This window comes from Netta rufina (assembly GCF_964035555.1).
Source record: "Netta rufina genome assembly, chromosome: 28".
Lineage (NCBI taxonomy): Eukaryota > Metazoa > Chordata > Aves > Anseriformes > Anatidae > Netta > Netta rufina.
In genome coordinates, this window is record NC_140152.1 from 3610977 (window position 1) to 3624769 (window position 13793).

Consider the following 13793-nt stretch of genomic DNA (forward strand, 5'->3'; position numbering starts at 1 on the left):
TTACTCTGAGAGGTGATGTGACTGAGGTACATTTACACACTCCAAACCCTCCCATTCTTTTTCATCCTGAGTGTTTTTCCTCTGCTGTCACTGATCCGGCCCTGGGCTCCCTCGTTACCCTGCTCGAGACCCCCTCTGTGAGCTGCGGCTCCGTTTCGCAGTGGGGTCAAAGCCAGGATCCCGCCGGACTATTTAACAGCCTTTCAACTGTACTCTTCCGCCGTTCCGACAGCGCCGTGCGCGGATCCGTCCGCGCCGCCGGGCCTCGTTTCGCCGCTCCCCGCCGGAAGTGCCGCTGCCGGAAGCGGAAGTAGCTGTGGCCGTGGCCGGGGGCACGGCGGCCCGGGCGGCGGCGCGATGTCGGCCAGCGCCGTCTACGTGCTGGACCTGAAGGGGAAGGTGAGGCCGGGCTGCGGCCGCCCCCTGCCCCGGGAGCTCCCCACCGGCCCCGGGCTGCCGCCGAGGGGCCGTGCGAGCCCTGGGCCCGCTGCGGTGCCCTCTCCGGGGCGTGCGGTAGCCGCTTGCCCCTTCCCGGGGCCTCTCTGCTGGCACCGCCGGGATGATGTAGGGCTGGGGGGTCGCGCTGTGACAGGGGAGCCGTGGCCTGTGAGTCCCCTTCGCAGTTACAGCTGCTGGGAGCAGCAGGGCTCTTGTGCATCCTGCCTCGGGTAATTAATCTCCGCTTTAATTGGCGGCGGTTTGTCCCAGAGGAGTTGGTGTTTTTCCATCCTAAAGGCTGTTGTTAGGGTGTGCGCAGCCGTATGTGGGGAAGAACTTTAGAAAATAGCACAACGCAGCTCGGGGATGAAAGATTAGGATTTGCATTCTAATCAGCAAACTGTTTTGCTGTTGTGGTTTGCATTTATAGTGTGCAGAGAGTGTGCTGATGCTTGGCGGCTTTTTCGTTTTTTATGTTACTTAGAAGCATTTTAAGTATCTCAGGTGTTGGCCTTGCATGGTAACATTGTGTCTTGAAAGACAAAGTGCAAGAAGGAGTTACATTTTTTTTTATAGGTTCTCATCTGTCGGAATTACCGTGGAGACGTGGACATGTCAGAGGTGGAGCATTTTATGCCAATCCTTATGGAAAAGGAAGAAGAGGGGACGCTTTCTCCTATTCTAGCCCATGGAGGAGTTCGTTTTATGTGGATTAAGCATAACAACCTATATCGTATCCTTTCTACTGCAAATAGCTTGCATTTACTGATATTCCAAGTGCTGCTGTTTTACTTTCATTATTTGTTTCTAAATGCAAAGCTGGAGAACAGGAGGCTCATACTAAACTAAGTGGGCTTATGCATGGCATACTGTAACATGCACCAGCGGCACAGTGCACAGAGAAGTGTTTATGTTAATTTAACTTCAACAAATTATTTTCTTAACGTTTATCTTTACCTCTCATTAGGCTAAATGCACTGCTAATTAACTCTTAGTGTTTTGGCCAATTGCAATTATCTAGATGCTTTTAAAAACACACTCATTAAACTTTCTAAAATGGTAATTTTGAATGTATGTTCCTGAACAGCCTTTATCAGTTGTTGCAACTTCTAAGAAGAATGCTTGTGTATCACTGGTGTTTTCATTTTTATATAAAGTAGTTCAGGTGAGTAGCAAATCTCAGAAGTAACCTCCATCTTTTTTTTTTTTTTTTTTTCAGCACAGTCTAAAGCTGATTTAAACAAAACATATAGGGCTTTCACTTAACAAAAAAAAAAAAAAAAGGTATTTTGACTTTGTATTTGGTTATTTTGTAGAAATATCTTCCTAACATTAGTGGTGGAATTGATATTCTCCAGCTGAGTAGGCAAAGGATGTGGCACGTTGCTGTAAGTAGTTGCACAAGACCTGCAAACACAGAATAAAACTGAACTTGATGCAGGAGTGGTGACATGTCACGTATGGATTCTGTTTGGTTCATCTGTACCTGGCATGAAGAATATCTTCCCCAGAATAAATATTTTTCATCATAGTTAAGCTGCTTCTGGGATTCTGTAGCTCTCATTTAATTGAGGAATGTTTTCGTGAGGCTAATCTTCTAAACAGAATGGTGTTTGTGAATTACAGGCCTTGATTTGGGGCTTTTTTAAAAACTATTTTAAATGTCAGAATGTAACAGCATGTTACATTCTGCATGTGCTGTAGTTCCTCATCTAATGTCCTCCATTTTCCCCTCCCCCTTTTTGTTGTTCTCTCAGGTTTTTTCTGAATATTTCAAGGAGTTGGAAGAAGAGAGCATTAGGGATAATTTTGTTATTATTTATGAGTTGTTAGATGAGCTTATGGATTTTGGTTACCCGCAAACCACTGATAGTAAAATTTTACAAGAGTAAGTATCAGTTATCAGAATATTTAATACTTGGTAAAATGTAACCTTGTAGTATCCAACGGGTAGGGCTCAAAGGGTTGTGGTGAATGGGGCTGCATCAGGCTGGTGACCATCACCAGCGGGGTCCCCCAGGGCTCCATCTTAGGGCCAGTTCTCTTCAGTGTTTTCGTAAAGAATTTGGATGGAGGACTAGAAGATGTTTTGAGTACATTTGCTGATGATACTAAACTGGGAGGAGCTGTCTTTTGAGGGTGGAAAGGCCTTGCAGAGTGATCTGGACAGATTCGAAGCTGAACGTAAGCCAGCAGTGTGCCCTGGCAGCCAGGAGGGGCAACCCTATCCTGGGGTGCATCGAGCACGGCATTGCACGGTCAAGGGAGGTGATTGTCCCGCTCTGCTCTGCACTAGTGCGGCCTCACCTTGAGCACTGTTTACAAAAAGGATGTGAAACTGTTGGAGAGCCTCCAGAGGAGGGCGATGAAGATGGTGAAGGGCCTAGAGGGGACAACATACAAGGAGTGGCTGAGGGCACTTGGCCTGTTCAGCCTGGAAAAGAGGAGGCTGAGGGGAGACCTCATCGTGGTCTACAGCTTCCTCGCGAGGGGGAGTGGAGGGGCAAGCACTGATCTATTCTCTTTAGTGACCAGTGATGGGACCTGAGGGAATGGAGTCAGGCTGTGACAGGGGAGGTTCAGGATGGATATCAGGAAAAGATCCTTCACAGAGAGGGTTGTCGCGCACTGGAACAGGCTCCCTAGGGACGTGGTCACAGTACCAAGCCTGTCGGGAGTTTAAGAAGCGTTTGGGCTGTGCTCTCATTCATAATTCTGAATTTTTGGGTAGATCTGTGTGGTGCTAGGAGTTGGACTCGCTGATCCTTGTGGGTCCCTTCCAACTCAGGATATTCTATGAACTGTTTATTGCTGATGTGAGTCTGACTTTACAAAACATAATTTGTTTTTCAACCCCATTATGTGGTTGTAAAGGTACATCACTCAGGAAGGTCACAAACTTGAAACTGGAGCTCCACGTCCACCCGCCACTGTTACAAATGCTGTTTCGTGGAGGTCAGAAGGGATAAAATATAGGAAGAATGAAGTGTTCCTAGATGTTATAGAGTCTGTTAACCTTTTGGTGAGTACGTTCTCCTTGAACTTTTAATGAAAACTTAGTAGGAAGTCTTGAAAAGAGCTGATTGTCTGAAAAACCTACAAGGTTATAATAAAAAATTAGCCTAACTATGGTTAGTGCACTGCGATGCTCAAAACAATTTGTCTGTCATGAAGACTGAGTATATCTTAAGGACACTGAATGGACCAATAACGCTTTACTTGGATATGTGCTCTGTGCCTGACAATTCCAAAGCTAATTTCTGACATGTCCTTTCCTCCTCCTCCCTCAATCTCTCCCCATCTTGTCCCTGATCAATTATACTCAACTGGATTGATTTCTCAGGAGAAAGACATCCAAGAAAACGTGGGGCATGAGGATGGGGTGGGAGTATTGTTTGGTGTCACGTCAGGGCAATCTTACCTTTCTTTTCTTTGCTATCCAGGTCAGTGCCAATGGAAATGTGTTGCGGAGTGAGATAGTTGGATCCATCAAAATGCGAGTCTTTCTTTCAGGAATGCCAGAGCTCCGCCTTGGTTTAAATGACAAAGTTCTCTTTGATAATACAGGCCGTGAGTATTTCAGTGATGGCTTGGTAATCGTAAAGGCTGTTCTCTGAAACCTTAGGCTTGGGGATGCTTGAAGCTCAGGTGAAAGGATTTGTTCTAAAGTGATAGAAATACTTTTTTTTAATCAGAAAACTGCATTAGGTTTTGCATGCTAGTACCAGGAAAAGATGGAATAGCACTGTGAACGTGGTAACTATCTGGGCTTCCTTTTCTCTTTTCTTTGGGAGTTCCATAGTCCTAAAAAACTACAGCAGGCTAAACCAAGGTGGGGGAAATAGCAGCAGGCAGCTACTTTGCTGTGTAGCTGGCTGTGATGAGGCTTCAGATGTAATATGAGGAGCAACTTGAAATTTTGGCATGTGTTTTTTGATAGGTGGCAAAAGTAAATCTGTAGAACTGGAAGATGTGAAATTTCACCAGTGTGTTCGTCTCTCTCGCTTTGAAAATGACAGGACGATTTCTTTCATTCCACCTGATGGAGAGTTTGAACTCATGTCGTATCGTCTTAATACCCACGTAAGCCTGGATGTTTGGGTCTGGAGTATAGCAATTTTTTATATGAGAATAATTTAGACTGTAGGCGAAGTTGCTAATGGCTTTCCCTTATTATTTTTTTTGTTCTTTTAAGTATGGGCAGCATAGTAGTTGTGAAGTCAAAAGTTAATAGCAAAACTTTGTGCTTGCTCTTTTTGGAGGAAGTAAGAATGAGTTTAGAAATAACTTGGCAGCAAGTCTCCATCTTTTCAACTGCTATTGAAACTGCTCCCAAAACGCCATTTGGATGATTTATTTAATTTTTTTTAAGCTAACCACGTGATGAAATGATAGCATGGCAATTCATTATGCTTGACAACATCAGTATAGAGTATGTTAGCCACAACGATAAAGATAGCTTTCCTTTTGAGAAAAGGAAAAGCTCAGTATAGAGGAGGTCTGTAATTTGCAACTATGACAGGAGACAAGAAGTGAAAAGTCCTTAAGTTTTCACATGAATTTAGTTGGCTTTTTTCCTTCCTTTTAAAGGATGGTAGTTCTGAATTAGAGTTGTTTTTAGGGATTGTCATTCTTTAACCTCTTCAAAAAAAAAAAAAAGCTACAGGAAAAAACACCCACATACATTCCAAAATATTTGATAACTGAAGATGTTTGGAACTAATCAGAGAAAGCCTTTTTTTTCCCTCAAGCCTGTCGTTTTTGCAAGTTTGGTTTTATGTCAGTTCTTGATTATTTGTATAATTACTTCCCAAAAAAACACCTGTCACTTCAAACACTGCAAACTTTCTTTGTTTCTGTGGGATTCAGGTATTGAGTGTAATTTTATGTGGAAATGATATTGTTGTGACCATGTTGAAGTAAAATCTACAGCTGTTGAATGTTTTTCTGATCAGGTAAAACCACTTATCTGGATTGAGTCCGTCATTGAGAAACATTCCCACAGCCGCATCGAGTACATGATCAAGGTCAGAAGTTCTAAAATAATTATGGCTACTTTTAGTCTTCTCTCATTTGTTTTCAGTGCTTGGCCAGCAGTGCATGTATTTTTGTACAAACATCTAACATTTCTGTGGGACTTGCATCTTTTTAGAGAAGTTCGTTTGTTCTCTGTTGTAGTGCTTTCTCAGTAGACTGGGGTGGAGGGGAATTGTGTGTCTCAAAGCTCTCTGAACTTGCTCACAGAATGGAAATATTTAGAGACTGTTTTTTCTCCCTTTCCTTCTTTAGGCGAAAAGTCAGTTTAAGCGTAGATCAACTGCCAACAATGTAGAAATTCACATTCCAGTACCAAATGATGCAGACTCGCCAAAGTTTAAAACCACTGTTGGAAGTGTCAAATGGGTTCCAGAGAACAGTGAAATTGTCTGGTCCATCAAATCTTTTCCAGTAAGTATTATTTTTAGTCTTTTCACCCAACAGGACAATAATTACTTAAAGGTAACATTTTATGAATGTTCAGACTCAGCCTAAAGCAAATTCTAGCAGTATTTAACAAGTAGTACTGGCCTCTTCCCCGCTTTCTCGGATGAAAGATTGGAGATTGCGAAGAAATAAGATAGAATAGAATAGTTCAGTTTGAAGATACCTAGTCCAAATTCCTGGTCTATTTGGGGCTAACCAAAAGTTAAAGTGTGTTAATGAGGACATTATATTATCCAAATGCCTTGAACATTGACAGGTGTTGAGCATCAACCACCTCTGTAGGAAGCCTGTTTTAGTGTTTGACGACCTTCGCTGTAAAGAAATTTTTCTCTTATGAGATTTGTTTAATCTTTTCAGCTGGGATGCATTTTCAGGACAAGTTAGAGATTGGGTTTCTGAGCAATATCTGTGGATGGTGTAATCCCTTGGCCTAGATGTAGCAGCAGCTGTTTTAGTTTTGTCAGCCTGTGCTTCTTGGGTGGTGCCATGAGCATTACAGCTATCTCACCATTTAATCAGAATAGTCAGAAAGAAAACTTAATTTCTTATGTTTTCTTTGAGTATGAAACTGGAAGAACATGAGTTATGCCTCAGGCTTGTCTTAAACTGATCTGTATTTAAAAACAAGTGCTTCCTTCTAAGCTCTAGAGAAGATCTGAAATGTTTAGTGGAATTCAACAATTTGATATTATGTATAGAAAACAACTTGTATTGTTGGAAGCTCTCTTGTTTGTTTCAATAAAAAACAAACAAACACATCTTTTTTGGTAAGGGTGGAAAAGAATATCTGATGAGAGCTCACTTTGGACTTCCAAGTGTTGAAGCTGAAGATAAGGAAGGAAAACCTCCCATTAGTGTCAAATTTGAGATTCCATATTTCACCACTTCAGGAATCCAGGTTAGTAGATGAAAATAGAAATACTAGTAAAGCTTGTGCTAGGCTTTTAACACAAAAATTGTTGTTCAGCCTTGTAGCGTTGTCTGCCTTGTCCTTAGGGCTCCTGACTTACCTCCTTTGTTCTGTGTTTTGTTTGCTGCACATACATCTTCCTGTACCTCACGTGAAAGTACCGTGACTTCTTGTTTATTAGTATGACAAGTCTGGATTTCTCCTACTTTAGGGGAACCTGTTAATGAGAATAATGAAAGAACTGGATGCATTATTTCAGATGGAAAGCGTGCTGTTAATGCAAGTGTCAGAGGTTTATCCTTTATATTTACATCTGAAAGTTTTGCTTTTCTAGATGACTTCTGTTCATTGTTATCCATAAAACACACCTTTGACCATCGCTATCCCCCCAGTTAATTTTTTTTTCTAAACACTGCTTGGCTGACGTGGAAGACTAACATAGCACATCCTTCTTTCCAGGTTCGCTACTTAAAGATAATTGAGAAGAGTGGCTATCAGGCTCTCCCGTGGGTTCGTTACATTACCCAGAATGGAGGTAAATTGGAAACCAATGGGTTGCAGACACCTCTGTCTTGCATACTTTGTTTTTCCAGGATATACCTACAAATTGAAATGCAAAAACAGTTTGCTTGTATTCTTTGATGTTAAACTCTATACTATAATGTTTTGCATTCGTGTTTGCTGCTTTTTCTAGTCACCTTTTCATTGCTGTCTAAATGAAAAACTCAGTAGGATAGTGCAGTAGTGCTGTTCACTGAATCCAAGCTTAATTAGCAAATACTTGAATTTTGGGGGTATGTAAGTAAGGAAATGTCTCATACATATCACTTTGTCAGCTTTGGGATGAATAGTGTGTGCTAAAAGCTACTAGCTCTGTTAAACAAAAAACCACTTCCACTTCTTTGTTTTTGTTGACTTTTTCTGGCTTGGAAGCTTGTAATCACCTTAATTGTTTTAAAGCCCATTTTTGTGCTTATTCTACATGAAGATCTGTCTTTTTCCGATTTTCTTTATCTCTTCATCCCAATTTACTAATCTGCTTTATTACTTCTAGTGAAAGACAATGTACTAAATCTGGTTTTGCTTTTTTTTTTTTTTCTCCTTTTACAGACTACCAGCTTCGAACACAGTAAAACAACTTCCAGGCACCACAGATAACAAAACTTCAGGCCTAGAATTTGTTTGCAGAAGCTTCTTCTGTGGTACTGAGAGCTGTGAATGTTGTTGCCAAGGGTCTTGTCTCTGCAAACTTGGATTGGGCAGGAGAAAGATTGAAAATTTAATGTTTTCAATAATGTGTTTGAGCATTTGAACCATTAGTATTGATTGTGTGAATATTTATTTCATTCTTAGAACATGCTGATCTTGCTGCTAAATGCTAATTACATTAGGAGTAGCCGTTACCGTGAAGAGCCAGGAATACAGAATGAACCTTGAGAATGTCTTGTCAATGCCTTGTTCATTATATTCACAAAGTTTCTAGTATTCATATTTTAGGATCTTTAAAGTCATTGGTAGTGTTATCCTGCAGATTAGGTAGACAATTGTGCAATTACATGACTGCTGAACAGTTAGTTGTATTTAGCCCGAGGTATTTATTTTTTTTCTGGGCATATGGGTGCCTTAACTCATTCAGAGCTCTGTTAACTTATAAAATTTTAAGAAATACAAGTTAAAACTATCAGGAGTCCAAAAATAGTACTTGCTCTTTTTGCATGGTTTCAAACCAATTCATCTGACAGAAGAAGTTGTGGGTTTGTACACGAATAAGTAGGTGTGTTAATTGAGAACAAGAGGTGGTGGAAAACGTCTATGGGAATATCTCTGTGGAAGCAGGATTACTAGTTGATGTTAGTAGGGATGCACACTGGAGAGTTTCAACCCTGTGATACTCCTTGGGTATGAAAACCCTATGCCAATTAACTAGTATTTGCTTTTTCTTTATTCATAAGTCAAATTCAAAACTGTAAAGTGTGAGGTTTTTTTAAGAGGGAAAAGAAGATTAAAGCAATTTTGCAGGTGATGAAATCCTGTAGGAAGATTTTTTTTTTTTTTTAATGATTTTGTAGCTACTATTCACTTTCCCCTCCCCCAGATAATGATATACTCCAGCCTATTCTTGATGATTGTTTACAGAGAGGCTGAAAATATTGCTACCATTCTTCAGGCTTGCCTTTTTGTTTATTTAGGGCAAATACTTCCCTTTTTGCTAGAGCTTGCTAGAATTGCTTAACTTTATTTGCTCTAAAGGGGATGCTTTCTTTCTCAGTCTCCATTTGTAAGTAACTTATAACTTCCTGGCAGAATGGACAACAGATGAGAATGTTATACTTAAAGGTATTATTTTTTTTACATGCTGTTTCATTTTTCTGAGAAGCTAAGGTTGGCATGGGTGTACATAGTTATTTTGATTTCAGAAAAAAAATAACAGCTATCAGTATTTTCTTTAAACAATTTTTATAATGGTTTGGTTAGAATTTAGTACTCCAGGCAGATGCTAAATTTAAACCATCAAAAGCTAAATATATGTGCACGAAGGTGATGTATACACTGTGTGCAAGGTTCTCCACACTACTTTCTTGGCAGTTCTTGACTCTCCCACAAGATAGAAAAGTATTTCAGACATAGTCCCCACTAAATCCGTGTAGGTTATATATCTCTGTATACAGTTTCTGTTATTAGTTTAAGAAAATCAACTAAATTCCCCTGAGATGCAGCTGCTGTAATGTTAAATAGAAAGAACAGTCTCAGAAGAGCGTGGCATCCAAAGGTATCGAGGCAGTAACAAGACAGTTAGCTGGTTAGGCAAAGATAGGTGTGGACAAGTATTTTCTGGAGTAAGATTACTGTATTTGTCACCCAACAAACTTGATATCAAAACAAATTAAATGACCTTGTTCAAGATACTGGTTCCACTACTCACTTTTGTTTGAACAACTGAGTTTATGACTGGACTAAACATTTTATATTAAAGCTGTAACTGGTTGACCGATCACTTTACCTGGTGACTATTCTTCAAACTGTTAATTATTTGCCTGTGAAATGTGACTCCTAAAAGCTTCATTTGTTTTCCTGTTGAAGGTTATGTCTTACAGACCAGAACCATGTTTTTCTTGTATTTTGTAGCAACTTGAGTCTGCTTTGATGATGGGGCATCAGTCCTACTTGTCCACAAGTAATAAAGAGCAAAAAGTCCTCTTTGAATCAATTGCATCTTACTCTTTTCTAGCTTTGATCTACAGCAAGATGTAGTTTTGAATCCTAGTGTACCTTCAATTATTCTAATATGAGACCCAAGTAAGTGGAACTGAGCTTCACAGAAGCTGAAAGTATTTTTGTTCCTGGTTTGTTTACTAAATAGTGGAAAAAATCTTTGTGGTGGTGTTCTGTGCAAAATTTGTACACCATAAAAAAAAAAAACAAACTCCTAACGTACTCATTGATACAGGGTCCCAGCATCCTTATGCAAGCATAAGACAGAAATAGAGTTGTGGTATTATTCTAGCACTATGTATTGTTCAAGGAGTAACTTTAGTTTGTAAGTTTTGTTCTTAGAACAACTGCTATTTTTTTTTTATCTTGGTGGCTTCTGCACTCTGCCTAATGTGGGGAAAATGTAAATTTAATGGTCTGCCAGTGTTACACATAACTGCCTGATATAAAATACTTTGTAAAGACAATTTGCATAATTCAAATAAGCAGTAAGGTATCTGGTCTGTATTTTCAGCTCAGTGTGGTTTCGTAGCTGTCTCTGTTACATGGAATTTAAAACATTGAAAGGCTCAACTTCTTAAGTGGCTCTGAACACACGTCTGTTCCTAATACCAAGCCAGCAATGTTCAAATATTGTCCCCAGTCTTGGTTTTCTAATACACTGTGACGCAGGGTATTTTTTTTTCCTTCATTGAGCTTAATTGTGTTTTCCTGGCTCTGTGTTTAATACAGGCTTGCTCAGAACATTTCACGCGCAAAATGTTGCCCTCCATCCCTAAGACATGCAAAACTGCAATCTCATCTAACCATTAGTTAATTAATAAATATTTAGCTGTACATCAGGGTGTGTCAGCAGCACTGCTCCACTGGATTAATTGGTAGTGTACTTCCTGTAGTAGCGCGTATGTGTATCTGATGTCTTGGCTTTCTCAGAATGGAAGATTGCAACAACCAGCTATGGTTTGGTGTTTTTTCCTTTTCCTCCTACCCCTCCATGGCCAGTTCTGGCAGTAGATGGCGTTCTGAGCACGGTGCATGCTCTGAGGACATCATTTCCCATTAACTGTCAAAAATAGACACACACTGAACAGTATGTACTCATGTATGTTTTGGTTTGGAAGGTACAGCTATTTTATTGCCTCTTGGTTCACTATAAAAAAAAAAAAAACAACACACACACAAAGAAAAGCACTAAAACTTCTTAGGCCTATTCAGTATAGTGTTTTTTTTTTTCCTTTTTGGAAGTTCAGTAACTTTGATTTCATTTTATAGTTCTCTCTTAACATTCTGCTTTCTGTTGTTCTCATGTGCCTGACAGTAGTAATTCTGCTACACCAAGTAGGGGGCATCAGCACAAAGGGGATGGATGAGCCACGGCAGTGCTACAGAAGGAGCTACTTGGAGTTGTATGGCAGTGTTATGAGACTTAAAGACGTTGCTCCTGCACAACCCCAGCTAGTTGAACAGGGCTGTATGGTGGTGTGAGGCTGCACCTCCAAGCTGCTCACAGAATCAGGAGTCAGCAGGTGCTTTGAAAGCTCCTCAGCAAAAGAGGAGTATTTTTTTTTCACTTGATTACCTCTAGGGAACTGTTTTTTGTCATAATGAAAGAAACCAGAACCTATGTCCCAAACAAACAAAACAGATGCATTGGAAAAGCTTCATTCCCCATCAGTATTCCAGGCCGGGTGGTTTTCTCATTGTTTTTCTATTGCGTGTTGTTACTCTTCCTTCCTTATTGCCATCCCTTAATGGCTGTGTACTATTGGACTGCTTATATGTGCTTCCTGACTGCACATATCTGAGCTGGCTCTGTCAATAAAACATTCTTATGCATAAAGAGAGACAATGAGGCTTTATCCACACTGGATTCGTCTTCGGCTAAGAGATTGCACCTGTTTATTTCTGACTTCATATTCTTTGACAAGCAGTGGGCTAAACCTTGGCACCTCTGTCTTTATCGTGTGCCAAATGCAGCATGTTGCAATTCTTTCAGTGTTTTTTTTTTTTTCCCCTTTGTGGTTGACACCCACTGCTGTTTGTAATTGCAGCAGCCCTGGCACTGTGAGGGTTGACGGCCTTGCAGAAGCTAGCGTGAGAGCGCGGCATTAAGGGACAACACGAATTACCATAATTATTATGGTAATTAATTACACATCAACGTTGTTTATGCTACAGGACGAGTTGTACTGAAATCATAAACGGTTGTAAACCTTTTCCAATGAATTTTGTGTAATCCAGACTGTTACGTGAGTGGTGCTCTCCCTACACACAGATAAAACTTGTTTCTCCTGTAGCTAGGGCATGTTGTCGACTCAGCATTTGTGAAAGCACAGGGTCTGCATTAGTCACATCTCTCGTAGTCAGATCCAGGAGGTTTCCTTCTGTAGTTATTTCGCTTTGTTATTAGTGCATTAGTTAAAGACTTTGGGTACTGATGTATTTCCTGCCTTCCTGGGGCTGGCGAGCTGGGCTTGTAACTCTTTGATCTCTTTGGCTTTGGCTGCACAGGGTCTGTGCACGGCTCGTGGCCAGCTCTGGGTGTGGGCTCTTCCCCTCGTAAAGCTTTGCAACACGACCGTTCCTCTGGGCAGCAGCGCGTTCTCCCATGTTCCTTGCACACCGGTTCCTAAACAGAACAACATCATGTGTTTTTAAAGATAGGACTTGTAGCTAAACTCAGTTCCGTGTTTGTTCTCCTAAAAATGAAGGATTCTTGTTTTTTTTTATTAGGACGTGTTCTGGGCTATGTTCCCAGGAACTTGGTGCAAAAAGTTATCTGAAATTGAAATCTTCAAAAAGCCCTGCGAAGGCAATGGTGTTGCACAGGAAGATTATAACCACTTTTCCCACTTCACCTCTTCTACCACCTTGGGGTTGTTGGCGGACTGGTTGAACTAGAAGACGTGGATAATTTTGTGCTTAATATCAGAAATGATGCCCGGCTTAGCCTTACGACCTTCCTCTCCTTCCTCTTCTGTCACACGCTCTTCCCCCTTCACGCTGCCAGCATTTCTTTACGCTTGTTCTGGTCTCGTTGACTTCCTTGGCAGTTGGCAGCATTGTACTGATGCAACTGCGTTGTCCTGTTGGTGGAGTTACTGGCTTATTGTTCTCAAAATACTACAGATGAGAACGTGGATGGCAGGAGCCTCCGAGTTCGTTTGTGGGCTGATGGTCAAATAAGCAGAACCAGGCCTGAATCAACTGGTCAGCAACGTGAAGAGCACGACGCTCCCCGAGTCAGCATGCTGGGCTAGGGCCCGTTCCGGAGAAAGTTTTGCAGGCTTACTTCAAGTCTTGGCTGTGGATTTGTACCTTGGATCAAAGTTGTGCTGCAGGCCCTTCTCCAATATAAAGCAGAGAAACGTAAAACAACAAATATCTAGTGAAATCCAAACACAATCTGTTCTATGTTATGCTACAAAAATGAATGAACTCTGCCTCCCACCCTCTCCCACTGTGGCTTGCTGTGAATAAGCACTGCTCAAAGGAAATTATCACAAGAAGTTCTGCCTGTTTCCAGCAGAAATAATAATGGAGCAAGGAAAAATGCTGACTGGCTTTACCTCTGCTCTTCCACTTGGGCAGCTATGGGTTAACAGGGACAGGGGTGTTTGAAGCAGCACTTAAAGGATTTGCCCTTAGCACAGAACCGAAGCCCAAATATTCATTTATAAGGCTCTAAAAGTGAGTGTCTGTTAAGTCAAAAACCAAAACCACTTCTGTCCTTCATAAGGACATATAT

General features: G+C 40.9%; 1 protein-coding gene across 1 annotated transcript; it reads left to right on the top strand.

The window, feature by feature from the left end:
* Positions 1-305: 305 nt before the first annotated feature.
* On the top strand, positions 306-10036 carry AP1M1 (adaptor related protein complex 1 subunit mu 1). The gene is made up of 12 exons (XM_084302494.1): positions 306-399; positions 1015-1171; positions 1536-1603; positions 2196-2326; positions 3313-3460; positions 3882-4008; positions 4379-4521; positions 5394-5465; positions 5728-5886; positions 6695-6820; positions 7292-7367; positions 7943-10036. Exons 1-12 carry the CDS (start codon positions 358-360, stop codon positions 7963-7965), a joined length of 1272 nt encoding a protein of 423 aa, XP_084158620.1. The 5' UTR covers positions 306-357; the 3' UTR covers positions 7966-10036.
* The last annotated feature ends 3757 nt before the right edge of the window (positions 10037-13793 follow it).